Consider the following 27,542-nt stretch of genomic DNA (forward strand, 5'->3'; position numbering starts at 1 on the left):
TCAGAAAAGAGAATGAGAATAATGGAAAATCCCATGAAACCATGGCAAACTACAGACTAGCAGCAGGCTCCTCTTTGTATCAGAAAAGCCATTTTCATCCAAGTCAGTGTGTTTTGAGGAAAAGAGAAGCACCAGGACAAGGAGAGGGGTCTTTCAAGTCATCCAGGCTGGGGTCCATTCAGCCACACAGCCCCCCCCCCACCAATGGAGGCAGGCAGACAGTCAGTCCAGCAATGGGTGCCTCTTTGACTCAGAACAGCCATTTTTACTCCCAGGTTGGTGAGCCCACACCAAGAAACGCTCCATTTCATTCTATATCTGCAAATCACTTCTTGTCAATGAGACCCACCTCATAAAACCATCACCAAACTGCTAAGTTCACAATGGGAAAGTAACACAGAACCCTATCATGCTGAGTGAATGAAGATGGTAATTCTGAAGACTCAGGGGTCTTCAAACTACGGCCCACGGGCCACATATTGTATTTATTCCCATTTTGTGTCTTCACTTCTAAATAAGATATATGCAGTGTGCATAGAAATTTGTTCATAATTCTTGTTTTTACTATAATCTGGCCCTTCAACAATCTGAAGGACAGTGAACTGGCCCCGTGTTTAAAAAGTTTGAGGACCCCTGGTACTAAGCCATATATAAGAACTTTAGAAAGGAAATGTTGAGGATATTTAAAAAACTCAAGAGAAACCATGGAATAGACAATCTTTTCAAAACTCAAGAGGATAGAAGAGCAGAAATGAGAAAACCTCAAACAGAAATGACAGAACTAAAAAACCTGGTAGGTGAAATAAAAAAACGCATTGTTACCCACTAGCAGAGTAAGAGCTGCTGAGGACAAAATTTGTGAGCTCAAAGATAAGTTGTACAACAACTCCAGACAACAGCAAAAGATAGAAAAACATCTTAAAGAAAATATGGAGAAGTACTAAAAATAAACAAATAGATGACTATAGACGTTTGAAATAAATTAAATAGAAACAAATAAGAATCCCTGGAGTCCCCAAGAGCCAGAGGGAAAAAATGCTACAAAGAATCAACATTCAAAGAATGAGGAAAATAAAACCTCTACAATATTTAAGTGTCTTCTTATATATAAACCAAAAGTTTAGTCTTGTGTAAACTAATAAAATATTTATATATACATAGATGGATGGATGGATGATAAATAGATGATAGATAGATGATAGATAGATAGATAGATAGATAGATGATAGATAGATAGATAGATAGATAGATAGATAGATAGATAGATAGATAGATAGATAGATTTGGGTATAGAGACCAGACCAGGCAGTGCTTAGTGCTTACTTCTGTATCTGTGTTCAGAGATCACTCTGGCAGCATTCAGGATCCAAGAATTGTGGTGCCAGGGATTGTGGTGCCAGGCAAGCAAGTGCCTTAGCCACTGGACTATTTCTCTGGCCCCAGCAGCTTTGATTTTACATAAAAGCAAAATCAAAACTTTGTTTATTATAACTGAGGGAAAAGTTTCATTAGTGACAAGAAAAATTGAATGTTGCCCAATATTCAGTTATTACAAAAGCATCAAAAATACCCAAATCTTGCATATACAAGGTTATATAAGTATACTTATTAGCAACTTATCAGCAATGTTCTATTTTTAGTGGTGGCATAAGATGTCCAGAATATCTTCATAAACTCTATCAACTCAGTTAAGACAGTTTCTAAGAAAAATAATCAGTGTGTAAAGCAAATACATTATTTGCATATATAACAGCATGTCCAATTAACCACTTTGCTGACAGAGATTAATTTATTATTCTAATTCTAGCATATGTTAATACTTTGGCAATGGACAAGAATAAAGACTGATAAGAGAAAGTTCCAATTTTGAAAGTGTTTAAGGGTGGCTATCCAGGGAATGTTTAGGAGAGTTTCCTTACTTCAATTTTGGAAAAATTCAATGTATAATATGATCAATGTCCAGTGAAAATGTAGACATAGAGTGATAGATCAAGGTTTTCAGAAATCAATAGACATAAAATAATTATAACAGTAAATACTATCCTGCAAAAAACCCCAGAAAACAGAATTTTTATAATATACCACTAAACAATAATATCAGTAATAATTATGTGTTCCCTTGACATTTGCTTTAGAATAACTTCCCAACCACTCAGTGAGCTGCTTTGTAATGTACCACCACACACACTTCAGAAAATTTAATCTGAAGCCACAATAGAGATTCCAAACTTTAAAATCATCTGTGAATGTCTGTAGCAAATCATCTTCATTGAAAGAAAATGACTTACAGGAATGTGTGTGGTAGGAGAGAAAGAGAAAAAGGGGTAGAGGAAATGTTCAAGAGAGACATGAACTTCTCCTGAGGGGGGAAAATACCTAAAATGATCTGTTTTCAGAAACATCAAGTACCACTTTTCTTTAGTAGTTCTGTCATCATCTAGAAAAAAACCTGCTATGATGACCAGATGGTAACTAATAGCCAAGACAGGCTGAATCACATAAATAATTACCAGCAAGTCCAATGGCAACCAGATCATCAAAACAACTGTGTAGAAGTAATGCCCAAGTCTGCAAATGTTACTGCCTTGTGTGTGTTTCTGGGAGAGGGGGTAATTATTCTTAAAATACATGATAAAAATGTATCCTGTGAACTGAACACAATGATTTGACAGGTACCACACAGAGAAATATAACCTACATGGATACAAGTTATTGACCATTCATACTCTAACTTTTACATGAGGCTCATTCTGTTTACATGTTTACTTATATGCATATATCTGTGTGCCACTTTATATACACTTAAGATACAATCACCAGAAAAATAAACTATGAATTTGAACTGCTTAATTTAAATGCATATTACTCACAGAAACCCATTTAAAATTTAACCTTTCCATAACTAAATACTTTGAGTGCACATGGGAGAAACAACTTTCTCTCAGAATTTTGTTTCAATGCACAAATCACACAGATATTAAATTGACACAATTGGCTCAATGTAATCTCTTTATCTCTCTGCGTACTTGAGGGTCTAAAATATATTTTTTCATGAATTATCTGCAAGTAAAAGAATCCCACTACAATTGCTACTGTTTGATGAAGAACATTATGTGTCACTGCCCAAGTATAAAGTTATCAATTAAAAATTGAAAATGGTTTGAGAGAGAAAGAGAGAGAGAGAGAGAGAGAGAGAGAGAGAGAGAGAGAGAGAGAGAAGAAAAATGTCTGCCACAGAGGAGAGCAGGTGGAGGGTGGAAGGGGAAGAAAACTGGGGAATTGGTGGCAGGATAGGTGCACTGTATTGGACATTACAACTTGAACTCAATCATGAACAACTTATATAACTGGATAAAACAATAACTGTATTATGAACCACAGTGTTAAAAGTAATTTTTAAAAATTAAAAAAAGAAAATGGGGGCTGGAGAGATAGCACAGCGGTGTTTGCCTTGCAAGCAGCCAATCCAGAACGTAAGGTGGTTGGTTCAAATCCCGGCGTCCCATATGGTCCCCTGTGCCTGCCAGGAGCTATTTCTGAGCAGATAGCCAGGAATAACCCCTGAGCATGGCCGGGTGTGGCCCAAAAACCAAAAAAAAAGAAAAGAAAAGAAAAAGAAAATGACACTCATTGATCCATTCCCACCTTGCTGCTTATTTTAATTTAATATACCAATATAATATTACTTAAAATTCCTTCAATTAAAATGGAGATTATACTTCATTCCCATCTTGACTTAGAATTCTAAACTATAAAAATGTATTATCTTTGATGTTAATTCTGTTCTTAAATTTGTTTTTTTGTTTTGTTTTTTTTTTGAAGAGTGAATTGCAAAATGACAATGCTGAAACTACATTCAGATCTTTCAATGCACAGGCAGGATCCTTTTCAGAATCTTGCTTCTTATATGGTAGTGAGAAAGCAAAAATCCTAGAGCTAATTAATTAAGTGACCCAGGAAGTCAGCACCCCCTAAATCTCTTAAGTTGTCAGCAAAATGGAGATCATAAGCCCTACCAGGGTTATAAGGATGATTAAATGAAACTCTTTACGAAGGGTACTGTGGAAATATGTATATAATATATAGCTGTGTTTACAAAGTTTTATCAAAAGCTGGAAGAATTTGACATAATGAGATAACTACTTGAGAAAATAAATTCTGCATTTGCAAAGCAAGTATTTTTTAAAAGTCTAATACCAAGTTCTGGATGGAGCATATGCTATAAAAAGGACTGAGCTTAAAGGCAAACAAACAATCATGAAAACAAATAAAACAAATAAGACATTCTTTAGGTCTCCAGCTGAAAGGTAAGAACTAGAGCAATCCTGTAGTCTGAATCTGACCCTGGTTTTTATACACCAAATAAAGCAATTCCATGAAGAATAAGGACAACTAAGCAGCAAAAGCAATCAGAACAGAGATTGGCTGAAAATTTCTCCTTTTATGGCACACTCAAAGTCATTAAGAATCTAGAAAGTAACAAGCATGTTAAAAATTTTAAGAGAGGGGCTGGAGAGATGGCATGGAGGTAAGACGTGAGCCTTGCATGCAGAAGAACCGTGGTTCAAATCCCAGCATCCCATATGGTCTCCTGAGCGTACCAGGAGAGATTTCTGAGCATAGAGCCAGAAGTAACTCCTGAGCACTGCTGGGTGTGACCCAAAAACAAAAACAAAATACGTAAGAGAATCTTATCAGATATATCTTCGAACTAAAAGTTCACTAAAATTCACATACTCAAGAAATGAAAGCAAAAGCCATATATAAATCCACTTTCAACTTCATTATTGGAATAGCCAACACTTTAAAAACACCTATGAATTTCTTTCATTCAGAAGATGCACTCAGGTGCCAAGGAGACTATGCAGGGGCTCAAGTGCAGGTCTTGCATGCCCCTGGCCCAATTTCAATCACTGTTTTTTAACAATTACTAGCCAGTACTCTGGCAGTCCCACTGCAAGCTAAAGATCCATGGATCCATGTAATTGGACAACACGGAAGCCTCAGGCTTCAGCACTGAATCACTATCCAGGTTAGTTGAACACTTCCAGGATTGGTCACCAAGCCCCCTGACCACTGCCTGAGAGCCATTCTTCCATGCCATTGAGAAAACATACACATGAAGAAACACAAAAGCAAGAAGGCACAGTAGAGAGTTGAAATGAGATATGCTGCTTTTCATACCAAAGATAAACAAATGTAGAGCAAAGATGGTTTTCTCTATAAAAATAGAGTTGGCCCACTTTATTTTCTTGATTTAAAAAAAAATTTTTTTTTTGAGGGCCACACCAAAAAGTGCTCAGATTTCTCTCCTGGCAGGAAAGAAGACCATATGGGGTGCTGAGCACTGGATTCAGGTTGGCCACATGCAAGGCAAGAGCACTATCCACTGTATTATCTCTCAGGCCCCTATTGTTTTTTAAAAAAATCAACAAGTTAGTGGGCCGATTAGAGTGAGAACACTTTTCAAATTCCTAGTCTGAAACTTTTCATTAAATTGCCTCCACTTTTCTAAAGGTTTTTTGAGAATTACTGCCACCTGCCTCAATTATTTATATATTAGTGTGACTTGAAATCAATAAATACCCTGTCTTATGTTCATCTGCAAAACAAGCATTTATTAATGGGAAAAAAAGACCTTATATTCAGTTAACTGGAACACAAGCAGCAACTCTGTGGAAAGAATAGTACAAGAAATTCTTTCTAGGACATGAATGTTTAAGAACAATATAAAATGACGGGGTGGGAGTTCACTATTCTGATATGATTATCTGATCACTTCATGATGAATACCAGATTATTATATGACCATAAACTCTGTTTATGAATGCTTGGAGGCTACTTGTTTGTACAGAAGTTTGACTTGCTTGCTTGTACAAAGAGGAACAGTGGCTTGGGTTTTTTATTGCAACTAGAAATGTCTTTGTTGGTCTAGCCCAGACAACCTTATATCCTCTGCCCCTTATTTCTCTCCATCATCCTCTGGCATCATAGATGCATCACATCCATACAGAGTGACCTTGTGGACACAAAACATTCACACAGAAATCATTCCTTAGATATTTAACGAATGAGTAAAATAGCAATCCAAGATATAAGTATGCAAAATGAATCAACAGAAAACTATGGCAGAGTCTTGCAATTCCATAGATCATAACCAATTCTTCCCAAAATATTAGCTAGCCCATCTTGACTAAAAAACTTCCTGGCAAGACACATTTTTTTGTTTGTTTAATAACGTATCAAATTTGGGGACCAGAGCGATAGTGCAACGGTAAGGCATTTGCCTTGCATGCAGCTGACCCAGGAAAGACCTGGGTTGGATACCCGGTGTTCCAAAAAGTCCCCCAAGCCAGGAGTGATTTTTGAGCACAGAGCCAGAAGTAACCCCTGAGTGTCACTGGGTGTGACCGAAAAAAAACAAAAATGTATCAAATTAAAGAAGGAATATCTAGCTCAATAAAGAGATAATTAAATAAAGATGATCTCAAGACTGCCTCATAGTCAAATAAAGACTATTCAAGAGATAGTCACTGATAGTCTGGGTCTCACCTAGAAATTAATTATCAAAGAAGCCAAATTTCTCTTCACTGCAGACAACTCAAAGGATATGGTGAAAAGTTTAGCTTATTTTCTTGGTTGTTAGACCACAGAGCATAAAGAATCTTTACAAAGCAGGCAGAAAAATAAATGCGATATTTTAACAGAACCCAAGTTTGTGTCCCCTGGACAGAAGTGAGGAAACTTTAACATCTTCCACAGTGTCCCTTCTGCTAACCCATGCTCTGAGCCCAAAGTAAGATATTAGGCCTGGCCTGGCCCATGCCATAATTTCCAAGAAATCAACCATTACATCACTACATCACTTGGAGGTCCCACTTTTTTCTAGTTTCAACCCCTCAGAGAACCCAGCCTCGCCCTGGGTCATTAGATCTAGGGCGTTGGTTCTAATTTCCCTTTGACTCTGCTCAGAAACTGGGACTCCATTTCTCTTTGGGGCCTTGACAGTGTGGCTCAGTAGCCCCTCCCCACAAACTGGCTTTGGAACTTTCTGCACAACTCACCTCTCTCCTCAGAACTCTCAACTCTCCTCCCAGAAGTTCAATGTGTATACACATGTGCCTTAGAAAAAGAAATACTCTGGATGCAGTGTACAATAATTATCCTGCTATAATGGCATTGGATATTTCAATTACAAACCACACTTTTAAAAATCTGTTCACATCCCCTCGTGGGAAAGCCCCCTTTGCCCTTAATAATATAAGCTAATCATGGCGTCTAATTTCCGGTGCTCATTTGTAGGAGGAGAGAGAACTTGCCCTGGTGTGTTCAATGTTATGATGGCATTTCCCCCTTCTCTTTATCTCCTGAAATTACCGAGGAGCTCTCAGCTAATTTTCAAAAGTCTGCAGAGGCAAGGCAGAGGCTGAGCTAGAAACCTGAGCATTACACTGACATCATTCTCTGCCCTCCACATATGGTAACTCTCGAAGGCGACAGTGAGTGCACTTTCTGTTCTATTCCAAACTCGTGCTGGCCTTCATTAGTGTTCTTAATTACAAGCAAGCTCTGCTTTTTATTTTTTTAATGTCTATCATGTATAGTCACATCGTTCTCCATTTCATTAGGAAAAAAAAAGTATATCATTTTTCTGGGGAGGTATCTTTACCATTTCAATGTCTGAATACAGGCAAAAGAATCTAGGCGTCTGCAGTGATTTCAAAATCTGCTTCTCATATGCATTAAAAAAAAAAAAAACTCCTCATCATAATCTCTTGCAACTGGGTCAAGCTTCCACAAAGATGCCCAGGGTAGCGCTGAGCGCTTCCAGCACCCTGTAATTCTGGTAAGTGACACCTCATAATAGTGCCAATGAAGCATGGCGAGATGAGAAATGAAGAAGAATGAGCCTCCATAGTCAAAGCAGCAGTTTTCAAAACCTAGAGCGGCCTCGATTTTGTTCCCTAAAATACACCACCCATGCCATTCTTTTTCTACATGTACGTACATACATGCTTTGCCTATTGTGAGAAAAAAAATAAAATAGAATGAATAAAATACATCTCTTCTTCTAAGTCCAAGCCATTTGAATGCTAGTACTGGCTTATTTGTTCATCTCCAGATGCCTGGGTTTGGGGTTCTGAACGGAACCCCCATTGGCACCTGCCTTTATTTGAGGTGAGGAGTCGATCATATCATCATTCACATCTGTGCTTTCCTGGCCCCTTCGTGCTAGGCTCAAAAATGATGTCTTCCTGGGGTCTTTGTCTAATTGACTGAATATTCAGGGAGCTGGCTAACTCCACACTCTCCATCACCTCTTCCGGAGAAGGTTTCTGTTAAGCCTTAACCCTGACAGCTCCTGTGCGCCCCCCCCCAACTCCCTCCCTCCCTCCCTCCCAACACAGCCCCCAACTTCAGAGATCTGTCTTCTGGGGTCTCTGATTGTTCCCAGCCAATTGCGGTCTTTTACGCAGGTGAATCCTCTAAATTCACACCTGTTTTTTTCTGCAGACGAAGTGGCCTATTTTTGAGAGCAAGTTTGCTCTCCTGATGAAAGCAAGGATGCAGAAATCAAGGTGGAGAGTCAGAAACCAACCAACAAGACGGTGCATCACAATCGGCCAAAGGAGAAAGTTCTGAGCCTTCAGCATAGCCCCAGAATAAAGTTCTGCGCCCCCAAAACGCTCTTTCCCCAAAACCCACCCTCCAAGACTCAGGCCTGATGCACCTGGGTTTCCGCTAACACCTGGAGACCAGGAGGGAGGACAGACTAGATTCCGGAGACCAGCAGACGGCGCCTCACTCTGCCAAGTCCCCCGGGGCACCCTCAGCCCCTCCCCCGAGCCAGCCTCCTTCTACACCGCTCCCCAAACCCCGCTGGGCCCCGAGGAGGGTGAAGTTAATGATTAGGCTTCCCTCAGCTGCATCCAAACACTCGCCCCCTCGCAGGACCCCGCGGGTTCCGCTGCGCCCTCGTTCTGTTCGCCCCCCGGACCCCGAGATTCGCGGGAGGCTGCAGCCAGGTGTGGCATGAGGACCACTGTACCCTGGCAAAGGAGCACCAAGCTCCAGCACTCCCGCAAAACAGGAACAGAATCGGCTCCCGCTAGTTTCAGACTTGGCCAAACCGAGACCCGCATCCATAAAAGGGGGCCTGGAGTGGACTCTTTTCTGAGTGCTCTCAGCTAGACAGATTCCTTAGAAGAGCCTAGGGGATGGGACTGAGCACTCAGCCTGGATGTGTGGCACCTAAGAGGTGCCAAGGGGGGGTGTCTCCTTTCCTCCTTTGGCTCCATGAGGCTGGGAGACTCCTCCTGCCACCACCACCCCCCCCTCACACACCCCAACTAGCTTGGAGGACAAGCAGAACGCAAGAGGCCTTGGCAGGCCACCCAGGTCTCCCACCAGAGTGCCCGGAGTCAGGGGACCCGAAGCTGAAACAAGGCATGAAGAGGGGGTGCAGGGCAGGGAAAGTGCCTCCGAATTTCAGTCGGGAACTGGCAGTCCTGGATTTGGCACAGGGGAAAACGGGGGAATTGAGCAAAGACTCAGAACAGTTTTGGGGGTTGCTGTATTGTCGGCTAAGGGCGCCCCCAGAGACACTATACGCGACGGTGCTAGGAACCCCACATTGCTTTTTGGAAAGCCACCTGGGGCCGCGAAGACTAGCTTCGCTTCTAGGTTCTCTAACTCCTCTTCCAGGCAGTCCTATGGGCTTGCCCCGTTCGGCACTTAAACGCGGCTGCCTCGCCTCTGCTGGGGAGCACTAAACTCTGAGCAAGAAGGAATGTGGAACCTCTTTTCTCCCAGCAGCGCCTGGCCGGAGGGAGATGGGCTGGAGCCGCATCTTTCTCTGCTCAGACCAAGCAAGAGAAAGGGGCGCGCGCGAGGCTGCTGAGGGGGACCCACCCGCGCTGGCTCCGGTCCTCCCTGGGCGAGTGTGGAAGCAGAGGCCAAGCTCCGGGCTCCTGTTGAGCGGCTGCGGGACTGGACTGGCCGCTCGGACCTCGGTCCCCGGTCCCCGCACCCCGCGGGTCGGGAAGGCGCGGGAGCTGGAGCGGGGCGGCACCCGCATTGTAGACAAAAGGTCGTGCAAACCCCCCTGTCCCGCCGCGCCCTCTAACCCTTGGCTAGCAATCGGGGCGCGGCCACAGGGTAGGGGGTCCAGGCTGGGGTGCCCCTCCCGGCCGCGCTTCCCCCCGCTCCTCCCTGGCCCCTCTTCTATTGTCTCCAAAGCGCCCAGTGGCTGCAGCGCCCGGTCCCGCGCCCCGCGCCCCGAGATCCCCGAGATCCGGGCCATTGCCCGGTGGACAGAACAGAAGGGAGCCCGGAGAGAAGTGGGGGACCCCCGGGGTGACCCACCGTGTCCGCCTCGCAGGGATGCCGGTGACCTGTAGATCGCGATAGGCACTGGATGATGCTTGGTGCTGCCGTGGAAATGGTGGATATGATGCGCCCCCAGACTGGACGCGCCCCCGGCCACCCCAAAAAGGCCGCTGAGGGTGAGCGGGACTGTCCAAAGCAGGGCCAGGCACCCTCCTGTGCTGCCGCCGCCGCCCCGGGCCGAACCCCGCATCCTGGGCGCCGTGGCGGGGCGCCCGCCGCGGGAGGCAAAGTTTGGGGCGCAGGGCGGAGAGACGCGGCTGTGCGGGCTCGGCCGCCTCACCGCGCCAGGGCGTCCATCCTCGCGCCCCTCCGGACAGTCTCCTCCGGCTCCTGCGGTCCGTGGCGCCCGGCACCCCCGAGAATCCGAAACATCGCCGGGTGGCCGTTGGGGGGTGCGCAGGATGCGCCGCCGGGGCGCGGGGGTGCGCGCGGCGGGGCTGGTCCGGAAAGGCAGCCCCGGGGACGCCGCCGAGGCAGTGCCCAGGGCACTCGGGGGCGACGGTCCGAGGGCCAGGATTCCAGCGGCTCCGAAGACTCCCCAAGAGTTGCAGGCGAGCGCGCGAGCGTGCGCAACGGGGTGGGCAGCGGGGATCCGGCTCCAGGCGCCTCCCGGAGGGTCCTCGCCGCTACATGCCCTCCTGGCCGCTAGGTCAATCCGGGGAGCATCGTGCGCGGCTCCGGGGAGGCCAGGCCACTGCGCCCGCCCGACGTGCGCTTCACGGCAGCCCCCGACCCGGTGCGCCCCGGGCCCCGCGCCCCGTCCCGCCGCGGCCGGCCCGTTCGCTCCCGCCGGCCTCCCCGGGGCAGCGCCACGAGCAGCGGCCGCGCATCGCCGCCTCCCCGCGCGCGCTCGGCCCGGCCAGGGGCTCCGGGCTGCACCCCGAGCCAGACGGCGGCCGTGCCACGGGGCGCAGGACGCCGGGCGTGGGGTAGGGTGGGGAAGAGCGGCCGGGGAACGGGCGCCGGGGGGCGGGGAGGGGAGGCGGGAGAAAGAGGCGAAGAAGACGACGAAGAAGAAGAAGGCTGGGGTGCCAAAGAAACCCGGGAAGCCGAAGGGAACCACGCAGGCCAGCGCACACCGGGGAAGCGCGGGGCGCTATGCAAATCTGCAGTGTGCGCGCCAGCGACTCGCCCTGCTCGGATGCAATGCAGAGGACGAGCCTATGTAAGCAGGGAGGCGGCTCTGGACGTCCACAGACTGGGCCCCCCCCTGGGCACTCGCCACGCAGGCCCAGGACACGTGTCTGGCGAGGCGGGGAGCACCCCGAACGCACCACTCCCTCCTGCGCCAGGTGATGCCACCTTGCGAGTGGCAGCTGCGCCCCGCGACTTTCCCCCTCCCCCTCCCCCCGACTTTCGAGGTACCCAGCGCTCTGAGAGCTCTCCAAAGAGGAGCTCCCGCCTCTTTTGATTGGACCAAACTTGTTGTGCCAGGTGTGGCATCCAGCACAGCCAGCGAACCATGCCGCTGACAGCGCCCACTCCAGCCAGCCTCGGTGCAGATGCTCCTCCGTTCGGGGCACAGAGGGAACGCTCAGATCCCCGCTCAGCTCCTTCTAAGGCCCTGGCAGTGCAAGGAGCTTACAGGGAGAATGGGGTGGAGGGTGTGAGAATGGTAAAAGAGCAAAGAAAGAAGAGAAAGGAGACGGGTAGGAAACAGAAGAAAGGCAGAGGGAAGAAAGTATGCATGCTTGTGCTTCAATTTCTCAGACCAACATTTTTGGGCATCTTTAAGAACACCCCCGGAGCTCTTGAGGAAACCCACGCTCAGGGTCGTTTGCTCTGCTTTTCTTTGTTAAATAAAGATGCTCTCTCTAAGCCTATGTCAAAAGACAATAAATAAAATAAAATAAATAGGAGGACACACACATTCCTTAACCTGGTGCCGCCCAGGTTTAGAGAACTTTGTGATTGTGTTGGTGATACATAGCACTTTTCAGTGGAGGGAGGCTGGCTCACAAAAACCTGCACAGGCACTCACCACAGTGGGGGGGGGGGGAATCCTGTAGGACAATATTCTTGGAACTGAGGGTCACAATCACAGCAAGTTGAAGGATGAGTTTTCAAGAGATGCTACAATCCTTGGTTCAAAATACAGTGCAGCAGGTAAGGGATCTGCCTTGCCCAGGTTTGACCTAGATTCAGTTCCTGTCACCCCATATGGTCCCAAACGTTGCCAGAAGGGATCCTTGAACACAGAACCAAGAGTAAGTCCTGAGCACTGAGCACTACCGAGACCAAATGAGAAATCAAAATGGTAAAAAGCTATGGTGTGTTTCTACCCTGAATAATGTTTCTATGTTGTTGGTTTTTATTTTGTTGTTTTTGTTTTTCATTTGGGTCTGGGGGGTTAATCCTACTTAAAGAGAAAGAAACACAAATCTGATAATATCCCACTTCTGATAGTTATGCATCGAAATAAATATAGATTTTTCTTCCTTCTGCTTCTAAGACACTGGTAGTAGAAGCTGTGTATAACAGCCACCGGCTCAAATCAAAACCTATCTATTCAACTAACACTTGATATCCCCATCAAATTTGTATGTGATCCTTATTAAAGAGGTAAATCTTTAGTGAATCACTTAGCTGAAGTCACTTAATTACTTCACACGACATTTCATCCAACTTTTCATGTTAGCTAAAGACCAGAAGATCCCGGGGCAGAAGTGATAGCACAGCAGTAGGATGTTTGCCTTGCACGCGGCTGACCCAGGATGGTCCTGGGTTCAATTTCCAAGCCAAGGAACAATTTCTGAACGCATAGCCAGGAGTAACCCCCGAGCGTCACCAGGTGCGGCCCAAAAGACAAAAACAAAACAAAAGACCAGAAGATCCCAAATCTAGCACCCTCTACTATGTATCATTCCTGTCCCTAAATACCAAAAAGAAATCCTGTTCCCTCTGCTATTTTTAGTACACATGATTTAATCCTGCATGCTCCAGATCTCCATCAGGGAAGGAACACAAGGTCAACAAGACATACAGGTATGCAAATGTGAGGCACTAGGTTGGATCTCCAAGTCCTAAAATAATAAAGTCAACACAGAGAGAGGACATTTGCTTTGCATGTGGCAACACAGGTTCAATCCCAGGCATCCCATATGTTTATCTGAGCTACAGGAGTGATTTCTGAGTGAAGAGCCCAGAGAAATCCTTGAGTACTGCCAGATGTGGCCCCCAAACCATCATCATCATCATCATCATCATCATAACAACAACAATATCAACTAACTTGGAATGATAGCCTGAATTCAACCTCCAGCAAGAATTATCTAGGATTCCCAAGAACTGCCAGGAGTACATTCCTGGGTCCCTCCAGGAGTGTACTAATACCTGAGCACCACAGATGTGCCCCATCAATCCTTTCCAAGTATTCATTCCATGATGAAGAGAGGACCATCATTGTCACAGCATTCCTGGAGCACTGGGGGCTCAATTCTGAATAGAGCACAACCTTAGCCTAGAGAACATCAAGGCTGAAAAGTGGGAATCAGCCTCAGTCTAGAGAGCACCAAGACTGAGAAACTCAGAAGCCTGCACTGCCTTCTTGGGGCTGCTACTTACTGGCTGAGTCCTGTTGATTACTCAGTTTCTCCAGAGGATCCCAGAGTTTCTTTATAAAATAGTTATGTCCCTCTTTTTCTTCTCAAACCCACTGGGCAGGAAGGCAGGCAGGATAAACTAAAATATTAATGTCAGAGTTCTGGGAAAACTCTCAAATGTTGCCACAAATAAGTCATTATTTCTTCCCTTCCAAATTGAGCTTTTTTGTTCCAGGCGAGTGTCCTTAACAGTCGGAGATCCCGCTTTCCTTCCTTCCTTCCCTCCCTCTCTGAATCTTTCCCCTATTGTGTGGTCTGTTCTTCCTGCCTAGACTAGCTGGGAGATTTTTCACCAGGGAAGACGCCTCAGCTCTTCATCTGTACTCCCTCTAGTGCCCAACCTATGTGAAGTGTAAGTTCTAGTCTTCAAGAACATACAGTTAATTCTCCTTCTTCACAGTCATTAAGTCTATAAAAGCACCAGCACACTAAAAGAGCAAACACACAACCTTTGTTGTGACTGCTTATGCCTCTGAAAGACTTTATTATCACTGGACTTTTATCAATTGTTACAAACATGCACACATATATGTGGATTATATATACTGTGTGCATATATATGTCAAGAGAGATTATTTAGGATATAGAGATTAGTCCCCATTAAACTCACAATTGCCAACACTGTAATTCATGTCTCAATAAAGCTCCTTTCTCTAATATACCTACTTTCTCTGTAGTTCATATCATAGCTTTCTTGTGCTTAGGAATGTTAGACTCCAGCACTAAATTTAACCAAACCACTGACAAAAATCCCCAGCATGTGAAAATATGATAATAACTTGACCACAGAAAGGACACTTGCTTCCAGTTTGAGAGCTGAAACCAGCCCATTCTTTACCTCAGCTGAGAGCAACATTTTGGGGAGTCTTGTTTAGGATTAACTCTTAGTGATTGTTCATAAGCACCGTGGTGTGGTGGCATTATTATGGACATGACGCAGTCATGTCAGTGAGGGGAATTCCTATTGGACAATAATGAAGATCATTTTTTTCCTTTTATTTAAACACTGTGGTTACAAAACTGTTCATGATTGAGTTTCAGTCTTACAATGTCCACCACCCCTCATCCATACACATTTCCCACCACAATGTCCCTATTTCCCTCCCATCCATTCCTACAATGAGGATGATTTTTATGACTCTGTCCATGCCTATGAATGGATGGATGGATGGATGGATGGATGGATGGATGGATGGATGGGAACATTGAAGAGCAGTAATACAAGGTAATAGTCTGAGTGTAAAATATTTTGATAAACCTTCCAAAAAACCCTCCATGAAGAAGAGGCTTCCTCAGTCTGGGGACTTGGGAGCTAAAGATAGGGTTAGGGAAAGAATTGGCCAGAAATCTCCATTTCACTCAAGTCTCAAGAGGTAAAGGGAACAAGTTTAGGACTCCCTCAAAAGAAAGCAATACAACTCTAAGGTTTCAGCAGATGCTGGGACCCCTTTGTAATACTCAGGAAGTCCTAGTATAGATATGGTACCAGTTGTCCCACTGTGTATTATAAATGGACCTAGATGGTGGAACTCGAAGTCACACTCAGTGCAGAAAATGGGGAAATTTCTTGCAAGTAAATGTGCACCTAATCTAAGTGCCATAGATTGTATCTAGGCTTATTCTTTGCACCAGTTCCACCTGTTAAGCCATGTGATTAGAACTGTGTTAGAAGGAAACTAAGGCAGCAAGTAAGACATTGCTGAGGTGAGTGAAGAATTTCTGGAAGTGATGGAAATATAGCCCAATTTCCCTTGCATTGCTGCAGCCTGTTAGCTCCCTGGGGCCACAGGAATTTTCAAAAAGCCTGAACACTGAACCATGAGTAAGCCCTGAGCACTGCTAGGTGTAACCCTGTCCACTCCCCACAAGGAAGGAGTTGTTGGGAAGAACCAGGTAGGAGTTGCCTATAATTCACTTTTCAAATTTTCAGTACAGAACGAGGAAGAAAAAAAATAGCAGAAAATATACAAGACCCTTTAGGAAGTGGTTTGGTCCCCTAAACACTAGCACAGTGGCCCTCGTAATCTCTGAACAAAACAGTTCTGGGCATCATCAGGCAAACAAGAAGACAGACCTTTACTCCTATGCAGAGGATTACTGGAAATGAACCCAGTGACCCCCACAGAATCAATGGGTGTGGATGCCTTGAGGCTTTTTTTTTTTAAATTTCAGCATAGATTTGGGGACAGAAATGGGCACAGTGTTGTTCTGTACCCAAGTGCCTGCATCAAATATTTCTTCTTCAGCATCATAGCAAGAACAATAGAAGCCAGAAGTGACTGCTAGGGGCCAGAGTGATAGCACAGTGGTAGGGCATTTGCCTTGCATGCTGTCAACCTGAGATGATCCCTGGCAAACTATATGGTCTCCCAAGCCTGCCAGGAGCAATTTCTGAGTGCAGAGCCAGGAGGAACCCATGAGTTACACCAAAACAAAACAAACAAAGAAACCAAAAATGAAGTGACTTCTATGAGCTACTAACACGTCCAACTTAAATGTGGCTTTACTTGCTAGTAATAATAATGTAACATGGACCCGAAATATTGCCAGAATCATCCTTAAGCATAAAGCAGCAACCAGCCATGAGTACCACTGGATGTGGCCCCAAAACCAAACAACAAATAAACTAATAAAATAACTAGGTTATCATTAGCAATCTAAATGACAATTCCTTTGGCACAATTGGGGGTGGGCAGTGAGTTTTCACTTGTGACACCCTTAACATGTAAGAAATGGGGAAGTTGAGGCCAGCCATCCAGAATAGGTCAATGGCTCAGACTGGAGGCCTTGCACATAAAAAATTGCATGTTTATAGCAGTTATTATGTTTAAAAAAAATTGCATGTTTAGTTCCCATAGCTACCACATGCATTGAGCATGACCTTGCCCTCTCTGGCATCTCTGAACTTCAGCACAGGAGTTGACTGCTGGCAACAGCTCAGGCAGGTCTGGAAGCATCCCCAAGAGAGGGGTGTGTGTACCCATTAACATGCCCCAGAGCCTGGCCAAGAAGGGTGATGTCTGATGAGCATGTGTGAACCTTGCCACAATGTCTTAAAGCAACACATCAAGGATGTGTACAGCACCACAATTAAAATATTTCAACCTGGGCTGGAGTGACAGCACAGTGGGGAGAGCAATTACCTTGCACATGGCCAACCTGGGTTCAATTCCCGACACCCCTTAGGGTCCCTCAAGCCTGCCATGAGTGATTTCTGAGCAGAGCCAGGAGTAACCCCCGAGTGCCAATTGGGTGTTGTTCCAAAACACAAAACCAACCAAATAAATAAATAAATAAAAACATGGCAACCCAGTCAAATATTGGATAGTGGGTAAGGCACTTGCAGGCAACTGACTCTGATTTGACCTCAACACAAATATGGTCCCCCAACACACTGCCAGGAATGATCCCTGAGCAAAAAACCTGGGAGCCAGCTGGGAGTGCCACTGGATGTGGCCTGTAAATTAATAAAACTAAACTAAAGTAATAAAATAGTGCAAGCCTAGTGAGCAGGAAGGCTGGGTGTGGGGTATGAAGAAAAATTGTGGCAATCTAGGAAAACACAATGAATGTTGGCAGCAGAACCAGAACTACAATCCTCAAGCACTGCAACCACAGCATCAACAAGGAGGGAAAGTGATGAGAAAAAACATGCATCAATGAAGGAGTAATTTTTATTTTTAAAAGATAAGCAGATAAATTAATCTTAAATGCTATATTATTATAGACATGTTTCTACTTGAATAAAGCATGTAAAGGGAAGAGGTCTTTTGTACATTAATGTAAGGAATGGTACCACAAATGAGAACCAATATTTTTATTTTTCTGAACTGACATGATTCTGAGAGATGTCAGTATATTATCTTATCAATCATCACAAAATTATCAAAAGTGGATTTTTTGATTTCTGGTGGATATTCATTGTGTAACTCTGAGGAAGTGATGAGTTAGATGTGGCCACTGAAATAGTTGCTCAAAAATCTTTGCTTCAGGAAAATAAATGTCCTTTGTAAGGTATACTCTCAGTCAGAATAAAATGAAATAACTTTAAATTTTATTTAATCACGACTTCTTAGTCTTCCTGAATACTAATAATTCATATATTTGTCTGTTTCCACAGAAGTTGTTCTGCATCTAATTTCCACTTTAATACTAATTTCTGAAAGTGTTTTGACCCTCACTTGCCAACTAACATCTGTGGGTACTGAGTTCTGCCCCAAATTATCTAAGATTGCAATTGGGTGCAAGAGTACAACAAGGAGGGTACTTGCTTTGCACACAGGAGACCCAGGTGTGATCCTTGGCACCTCATATTCATCCCCTGAATCCACCAGAAATGATCCTTGAGCTACAGCCAAGAGTAAGCCCTAAGAACTCTGGGTGTGCCTGCTCCCCCTAATAATCCCAAGCAAACAATACTTAATATTTATGTGGTGTTCTTCGTGGTGGAGTAGAAATTATCTTGGGGCCTGGAAAGATAGAGCATAGAGGTAAGCATTTGCCTTGCAGTGCAGAAGGATGGTGGTTCGAATCCCGGGCATCCCATATGGTCCCCCAAGCCTGCCAGGAGCGGTTTCTGAGCGATAGAGACAGGAGTAACCCCCTGAAGCAACTACTGGGTGTGGCCCAAAAAAACAAAAAGAAAAATAAAAAAGAAAGAAATTTTTTTGGCTCACAAAAGTAACCTAGTATACAAAAATGATGACTGACAAGATCTAGAATAAAGGAAGCTTACATCACACAAGAGTAAGAATGGGATAACTTGGGGAGCAAAGAGAGAGTACAGTGGGGAGTGTGCTTGTCTTGCATGCAGCCAACCCAGGTTCAATCTTAGGCTTCCATGTGATCCTGAGCTTTCCCGGAAGGATTCCAAAGTTCACAGTCAAGAGTAACTCTGAGCCCTGCCAGGTGTGTTTCCCCCAAAAAAGAGATAGGAAAATGGTTTTGAAAGCTGAAGCGGGGTAGGTAAAAGAAGCGAAGAAAATAGAGGAATGTTGTAGCAGGGGGACTATAAAAAGTAACTTCAAAGATCACAGCATTTCACATGATTTTTGATATTTTAAAAATCATTTGTATGTCTCCAGAAACAGTATGATTATCAGAAAGACACTTTTCGATCTCTTCATGTTTTTGTTTCTGAAATTCATTAGATATTCTATTGCTTAATTAGTATAGGAATTTTAACTAAGAAAGGAGACACTCAAAGTAGCAAAGAGAAAGTATCTACATACCAACAGGCAGAGCCCAATCTTTTAAACATGAAAACTAAACCCAGTATTCCTTCTTTGACATTTGCATTTCTTACTGACTGTCAGCCCCAGTGAAGTCACACAGCCCCACAACACATTCCACTCCTGCCTCTCTGTGTTGGGGGGAACTTTGAGGGGGGGGGGGGGAGAGGGCACTGCTGTTTATAAAATCAAAAAGAAAAAAAAATCTCATTCTTTCCTGGGTTCCAACAAGGTCTTTCTGAAGCTATTGCAATTAATATATGCCTGCCCAATGAGTTAGGTATTTTTATGAAAGCATTTCACTTCTCCTTTAAACTGACTGTCACCCCCCACCATTGCATCCAGTATAAATACACGGCTGGTGAATTTGAGCTAATATTGTTACTTCTACTAGAAACCGCCACAAGTAGGCATCAAATTGGTAGAAGATATGTAGAATGTCAATGGGACAACTCTATAAATTCAACTGCAGCTCGAGAATGTGTGGATTAATTTGTGAGACATGAATGGATCAAATATATTCTGTCAAGGTTGGTGTGTGTAGGACAGAGGGACTGTATGATCTCTAGCCATACCCAACTAAAATTTATTTATGCAATCAATGTCAAAATAAAAAGAGATTCCTGATAATTATGTCTCTCAGTGTTAAGGCATTGCTTGGTTGCCCTTCAATCACTGAAAAATGTTTGTCGACATATTTTTGCCAACTTATGCTGCTCACAAACTCGGCCATAGTTTCCTGCTTTCTTTTTTCTTTTTACTTAAACACTATGATTACAAAGTTGTTCATGATTTAGTTTTAGTCACTCAATGTCTACCACTTTTCACTCATGGGAAAAATACCCAGAGATAATAGAGATGAGGGCCAGGAGGACCAGTTCATGGTAAGAAGCTTTCCACGGAGTGGAGAAGTGAAGTTCCAGGTGGGACCAGTATGATAATGGAAGTTGGAAATGATCACTCTGGACAACATCTGGGTGTTAAATGGAGATAAAAATAATAGGCATTATCATTTTATTAGTATTAATCTAATTAATTTAATTAAATAAATACAAATAATTAAATAAAATAATTAAGTGATTAATTGATAATAGTGCAAACCACACTGTCTAAAAGGGGATAAAAGGGGAGGGAGAGACAAAGAAAGAGAGAGACAGAGAGAGGAACGAATAATATATCTCCCTCAGAAGTGAGATAAAAACTGGGAACTTTTGTGGCAGGAAACGTTCTTTTGATTTGAATGTATTCATCATGTAATGGGTAGCCTATGAGCGTGAATCTGAATCCATCATTATTATTCTTGTAACATGAAATTTAATGGCCCCTGGCCCCCCTTCCTTCATTGGTTAAATGATTATTAACACCCTGTGGTAATGAAATTAGAACCATTTCTACAATATATTCAACACTAACTATGAGTTATTGGCATTTATTCATATCTCCATATTTTACATAGGTGCTAATGAATCGTTATAAGGAGTTGTATTGGGATTTTGAAATGAATTATATTCCAAATGCTACCAACTGAGGCAATCTCGGGTCAATTCAGCACCTCCCCAGCAAGTCAGAAACCAAGGCTTGGTTTCTCTGTATCTGCAGAGCTCACAGGTCAACAGGCCTGGTAGTCTCTAGATGAATTTGTTAAACTCCCTGATTGTTCTGCCTTTGATTCCTCTGATGAGTCAAGGACCCTGGGAATGTCCAGTTCAGTGAATGCTCATATTTCGATTCTAAGGAATACAATTTTAGAACCATCTGAATGCTAGAGGTTAACACAATAACAGAAAATTTTGTGTTGTGTTTTGTTACATTGTGTGTGTGTGTGTGTGTGTGTGTGTGTGTGAGGAAGCACATCCTGCAGTGCTACTTTTTCTTTGGTGCTCAGGAGAACATGTGATACCAAGGCTTGCATCCAAGGCTCTAGTATGCACAGTACCTCAGTTCCTTGAATAAGACCCCACTGGTCTTACAAATCAAGGCAAGAAGAGCTTCAAAATTCAACCTCCTGTTAGATTTACCTGAGACTTCTACTCTCCTTGGCAGTTTACTCCAAACACAGAAAATGCATGACTCTGTCTAGCCTTTTTTGCACATTCCAAGATACTATAATCCAAACTTACCTAGCTTCATCTTGCACAAACTAGCTATAGATAGCCTTTATTTTCCCTTTCATTTTGATCATTTTGCACTGTTACTCAATTTGAGTAATCATGACTAGAGCTAGGAAGGCAGGCACTATACCAGTTTGGGTAGGCTTGGTTTTAGACATGTGATGGTCTATAGGCTATGAAGAATTATTTCTGAACCTGTATAAGGGCCTGAGAGCCTAAGATTGTTCTGAGGACTAAATGAGTTGATAGATACATATTTGGAAGGGCAAGAGAGAGGAAGAGAAAGAGAGAAAAAAACAGAGAGAGAGTACAAGGTTTAAGGTACAAACTTGCAAGCAGCCAACTTGATTCTTGAACAACATGCTACCTCAGCTTTTTAAGAAACAGGTTTGGAGGCCACTAAGCTCCACTTGATGTGATCCTGGAGTCCCCAAGTATTACCACCATTGTTCAGGTTATTGCTAAAACCAGAGGGCACATGGAAGGGAAAAATGGAAGGGAAAGAAGGAAGGGAAAGAAGGGAAGGAAGGAAGGAAGGAAGGAAGGAAGGAAGGAAGGAAGGAAGGAAGGAAGGAAGGAAGGAAGGAAGGGAGGGAGGGGGGAGGGAGGGAGGGAGGGAGGGAGGGAGGGAGGGAGGGAGGGAGGGAGGGAGGGAGGGAGGGGAAAGGAAGATATAAAATATTTTTCTTATCCTTTTTGGCTATCTGGAATCCTCTTTGAGAAAGGTTCTATTCACTGCTCTCCGACTGCCAGTTTTTGATGGGTTAGTTGTTGTTTTTCTTGGCTTTATTATTGATGCTTTCTTTTGCTTGACCAATGCCACTGGAGTGGCATTCTACCTAGATTTTTTTCACTATAATTTGTAGACTTATGGCTAATATTAAGGTCTCTAATTTATTTTGATTTGATTTCTATGCAATGTGCTAGAAAGGGGTCTGAATTCATTTTTTTGCATATGACAAAATGCAAATCTAAACAATAAATTATCATTTTACACCATGAAGTAGCACTCATCACAAAGAACAAAGCAACCACTGTCAGTTGTGCAGATAAGGGGACATTAATTTACTGGTGGTAGGAATTTCAAGTGGCCCTGTCCTTTTCAGAAACAATATAAACATTTTAAAAAAATAAGTAACAAGTTCTATATAATCCAGGAATCCACCTTTATTTTGTTTGTTTTTTTGGTTTTTGGGTCACACCCGGCAGTGCTCAGGGGTTACTCCTAGTTCTGTGCTCAGAAATCTCTCCTGGCAGGCATGGGGAACCTTATGACATGCCAAAGATTGAACCTGGGTCATTGGCATGCAAGGTAAATGCCCTACCATTATGCTATCTCTCCAGCCTCAGCAATCCACCTCTTGGCATTTATTCCAAGGATTCAATAAAAACTCATTCACCAGGAGTGATCCCTAAATTCAAAAGCAAAAGTAAGCCCTCCACTGTTGGGTCTAACCAAAAAACACATTTAAAAAATCTAATTTAAAAAAGACATTTACAGTCCTATATTCATTGCAATTCTCACATGGAGAAAAACCTGGAAACAACCCAAATGTCTGAAAACAAAATGACTGGATTAAGAAACTATGGTGCATATACCCAATGAAATGTTACTTTTTGAGAAGAAAATATGAAATGTTACTTGAATAGATTTAGAGAGCATTATATTGAATGAAGTGAGCCAGACAAAGCACTCTCTCTATCATATGTGGTATATAAAGAGCATATTATAGGAATGATGAAGTGTCAAAGTCAACAAACTGGTTTTCAGAATGAAGCTTAGTGAGGTAGAAGACTGAGTGGGGAAGAGGAGGTGGATGGATGGGTGAAGTCACTGGTACAATGGTAGAAATATGTGGACACCCTCATGTGTGGAACTAAAATGTTTTGTGCAAAAGCTTTACCAGAACAGTATTTTAACCAATGTCTAAAAAGTAATAACCTACTGAAATAAAAAAATGAAAGAAACATGACTGTTATTCATACTGTGCATATTCACATCCCCATCTGATAAATTTTATGACCAAAAAGCTCCATGACCAAAGTTATTTCCATATCTCCTTGTTTTAACTATCACCTTCTTTTGCTGTTTAAGAATAAAACATAGATGGTTGGGAATGGAACCAATATTGGAAGGATAACTAGAAGTAAGTTGGGGTGACATAACAACTAAACCATAATTTGCAAATTCCTGAAAATAGAGATATTGAAATGAATATGAAACCATGAATGTGCCATATTTCTATTTTTCCAATGTCCAAACTCTCAAAGCATGAGTGGTTCTGTCTTCATAAATATATGTTCTGGAGCATATGTTTCCATTCGACTGCCCTAAAACAAATTTAATCCAGATTTGAATGGAATGTCTAAATAGGTTTATGTGAAATCAGTATTATAATCCCCCTGTAATTCAGAACATATTAGACAACATATTTTGTCAGAGTGACATTCTGATGTCAATACTACAGAAATCAAAATGACTACCCCACTACGAAAAAGCTATGTTTTGGGGGTGGAGTGATAGCATAGTGGTAGGGCATTTGTTGCCTTGCGGCTGTGATCGAGAATGGACCTTGGTTCAATTCCCGGGGTCCAATATGGTCTCCAGAGCCAGGAGCAATGTCTGAGCCCATAGCCAGAAATAACCCTGAACATCATAGGGTGTGGCCCAAGAGAGAAAAAAAAAGGCAATTTCCAGCTAAGATATAAATTCTTTACTGTATCGTATTAAACTCTTCTCTATTTACTTCTCTTAGTCCTTTCTTATCTTTATTACAACTTTTGCCAATTTCACCACAAACATCACAGACTTTAATGATATTAATTTCTTCTCTTCCCTAACACAGAGTGATTTACTTCCTTGCTAGTCTTTATGCATTTGCTCTTTAAAATAACAACAAAAACAACAAACACCATTTCCTTTTTATCCCTCTCTAAATAGCTTATTAATTATTCCATCAAGTTGTACTACATGAATATATTTGCTGGACTTTTTTTTAATTTTGGTGAGTTATTTGCTTCTTTATCACAAATAATCAGGATAGGTGTATATGTACTCATATTATCATGCAGAATGAATGAAGTATCCACATCTAAGACCAGATTGAAATATTTTAAATAGTCATAACCAACAGACAAAGGAAATAAATACTCTTTAATTTATCCTTGCAGGTTTTTGATGAGCTCTTTTATTGCCTAGAATATATAAGAAATGTAGTCTGGACTTTATTTTGAATGCTAAATAAATCGGTCATGAGGAGCACTCAAATTCATTGTCATTATTTTCCTTCGATGCTATAAACAGATGTCTTTTTTTCCCATAGAATGCAAAAGAAAAAAATACTGCCAACCAAAAATGCTTGCTGCCAAGCTGTACTGCAAACCTTTATAGCCAACCAATAAATCTTGGAAAATGGGATTTTGTAATAGAAATACTGGCACCGTCTTAACTATAGCCATTCAAATAATATCACTAGAGCAGAATTTATAATCTAATGCATTTGTTCTAGGTGGAAAAGGGAAGATTAAGCAATAGGTAGCCAAAATTTCATTGACAACTCCATGATCCTCGTTCCACATAGGTCAAATATATTTGAATATGTATTTAAAAATGAGAATCATGAGACCCTATGACATTTATCCTCAAAGTACAGAATATATGTGTTAATAAATAGGACCTCTGAGGCATTTCCAAAGACCATTAATGAATACCATTGGGGTGGAAAGGGCTTCCTTTTCTTTCATGAAACAATTACTTTGCTTGAGATTTTTTTTCTCTTTTCTGTTGTGGAGATAGATAATTCCCCCAGAGAACTGCATGTTTATCTTGACAGGTGTTAGCAGATCCATTGGTCCCTATGGAATTGTGCTGTGCTGGTTCTGTAGAAGTACAGTAGAAACCAGTATGTCTGCAGATTAATGAATGTACATTATTGCATTCGAAATAAAATAAATCACAGCGAGAGCGGAATTAATCTACTAATGTTTTCCTAATGAAGCTTTCATTAGACATATGGTGTGGTCTTCCATAGTGAACACAGTATACGTTTAAAAATTGAGACTATCTGATGATTCTTAAATGCACACCTGATGGTTGTCTTATATGTTATTTTCAAATGAACTAATTTACCCTAAGATTGCTTTAGGCCCCTCATCAAAGAGAAACAGAAAACATTTTCAGACTCCAGGGTATAGTTTCTATCCAACAGGAGAAAAGTAAGAAATGTACCATCTATCAGTGCACTTAAATAATTAAAACTACAGTTGCCGTTCAACTTTTTAAGGTAGAAGAAAGCTTTAGTTTTCCATCCCCTGTAACACTTCACTAATTAATAAAACTTAGAAGCCAAATATGGAAAACAGAATTGGTTTAGTATATTTCACAGTAGTTTGCTTTAAAATATTTCACTTCTTGTTTTTGCTTATTTTTGTTTTGGGGTCACACCCGGCAGCACTCAGGGGTTCCTCTTGGCTCTACACTCAGAGGCTCGGGGGACCATATGGGATACCGGGATTCAAACCACCATCCTTTTGCATGCAAGGCAAATGCCTTACCTCCATGCTATCTCTGTGGCCCCAAAATATTCCACTTCTTAGCACAGCAAATATTATCTTGTTAATTGAGGCAGGGAATGGGGTGTTGGGTGGGGCTTGTTCTACACTCGATGATGCTCAGGGCTTACTCATGGCTCTGTGTTCTGGGATCACGCTTAATTGCATTGGAAAAACACATGTGGTATTCGGGATCACACCTGTAATGTTGGTCACACACAGGACAATAGTACAGTATCCTCTGTACTATTTCCCTGGCTCAAAACTTGACCATTTGAGTCATTCTGGGCAGGAGTTGCCGATAAAGCTGACTCTGCTGGGCCCCTTAAGATCGGCAGACATTTTGAGACTTCCCCCACTTGCTTCAACCTGGGAACTTTGATCTTCTCTGGCATCCATCCCCTGAGGGCTTGCCTGGGCTAGGTGAGCCATTCCGGGCTGGAGTTGCAGTTAAAGCTGACTCTGCTGGGAGACTTAAGCCCACCTTTTAAGGGGTCGAAGCAGAGTTCACTTTGTAGCCTAGCACTCCCCCTAGTCAATGAATACCACCACAACACGTAGAAAAACCCACAACACAAGCGTGATAATGGGGAAACTAAGCAGACCAACAGCAGGCATAGAAAATGAAGATGGCATCTCTGATGACCCAACAATGGCCAACCACCTAGTTAGTTTTTCAGATATGGAGTTTAGAATAGAAATATGGAGGATGCTCACAGAACTCAAAAAAAGTATAGAACAAAACTTGACCATTTAATGGCCAATGAAAAACTGATTACAAACAAACAGTAAGCAATCCTTCATTTTGGCACTACTTCAATTTGTCAATTGTCAAAGAACAGAAAAACTAAATGATCTTGTGGGGTAAGCTCCCTTTTTTTAGAAAATCATCAGTTTTGGAGTAGATACAGTTCCATTCCACCCAACATCCATGGCAGCACACAGCTGGCTCAGGGAAGGCACAAACAGTTGCAAGCTCCTTGCTACCCTAGGACAAACTCTTTTTTTTTTTGTTTGTTTTGTTTTGTTTTGTTTTGTTTTTTATTTTTGGGTCAAACCCAGCAGCACTCAGGGGTTACACCTGGCTCTCTGCTCAGAAATCACTCCTGTCAGGCTTGGGGGGCCATATGGGATACCAGGATTTGAACCACCATCCTTCTGCAATGCAAGGCAAACAAACGCTCTACCTCCATGCTATCTCTCCGGCCCCAAATTCTTAAGTTCCCATTTCAAGCTTCCTTGTGCATTATCCCCTGCTTAGGTATGATCACAGTGATCTAATTACAACTTGAAGATACAAATTACTATAATTATTGGACTGTCCTCATCTGGGTTAGTGTTCACAAATCTTAAGAGAACCAAGAAAGTAGAAATGGTAAAAGATGAGGAAAGGTAGGTCTTTCTCCTTGAGCATAATAGCCAGAAACAGTCTGAAAGCAATGGATTATGAATAAAAGCTTTTTCCTACTTGAGGTATTAGACAATACACTCTTTTGTAATCGTAAATTAAAGTTTTAGTTACTTTTCAAGTCATACTGATTTTTAAAATTTACATAGTCTTTCAAAGAATCTATGCCCTCCCCAAACACAACCCATTTAGCTAACCAATACATGTGACTAAAAAATAAAAAACCTCCTTTATGTTGTATTGCTTTGAA

The 27,542-nt window shown here is 42.7% G+C and overlaps 1 protein-coding gene across 26 annotated transcripts in view; it reads right to left on the reverse strand.

Annotated features, from left to right (window-relative positions):
* The window catches only part of NRXN1 (neurexin 1), a 1,163,035-nt gene that overhangs the window by 444,410 nt on the left and 691,083 nt on the right, over window positions 1-27,542 (reverse strand). For 5 of the 26 annotated variants that reach the window (XM_049784325.1, XM_049784324.1, XM_049784323.1 and 2 more), the window contains exon 1: window positions 10,366-10,674. The exons of the other annotated variants lie outside the window; for them this stretch is intronic. In XM_049784325.1, coding sequence (XP_049640282.1) covers window positions 10,366-10,579 — 214 coding nt within the window. In that variant the 5' untranslated portion in view covers window positions 10,580-10,674. Of the gene's footprint in view, window positions 1-10,365; window positions 10,675-27,542 lie in introns of those variants that run through there. 26 annotated transcript variants of the gene reach the window in all.

The sequence above is a fragment of the Suncus etruscus genome, chromosome 12 (assembly GCF_024139225.1).
Source record: "Suncus etruscus isolate mSunEtr1 chromosome 12, mSunEtr1.pri.cur, whole genome shotgun sequence".
Classification (NCBI taxonomy): domain Eukaryota; kingdom Metazoa; phylum Chordata; class Mammalia; order Eulipotyphla; family Soricidae; genus Suncus; species Suncus etruscus.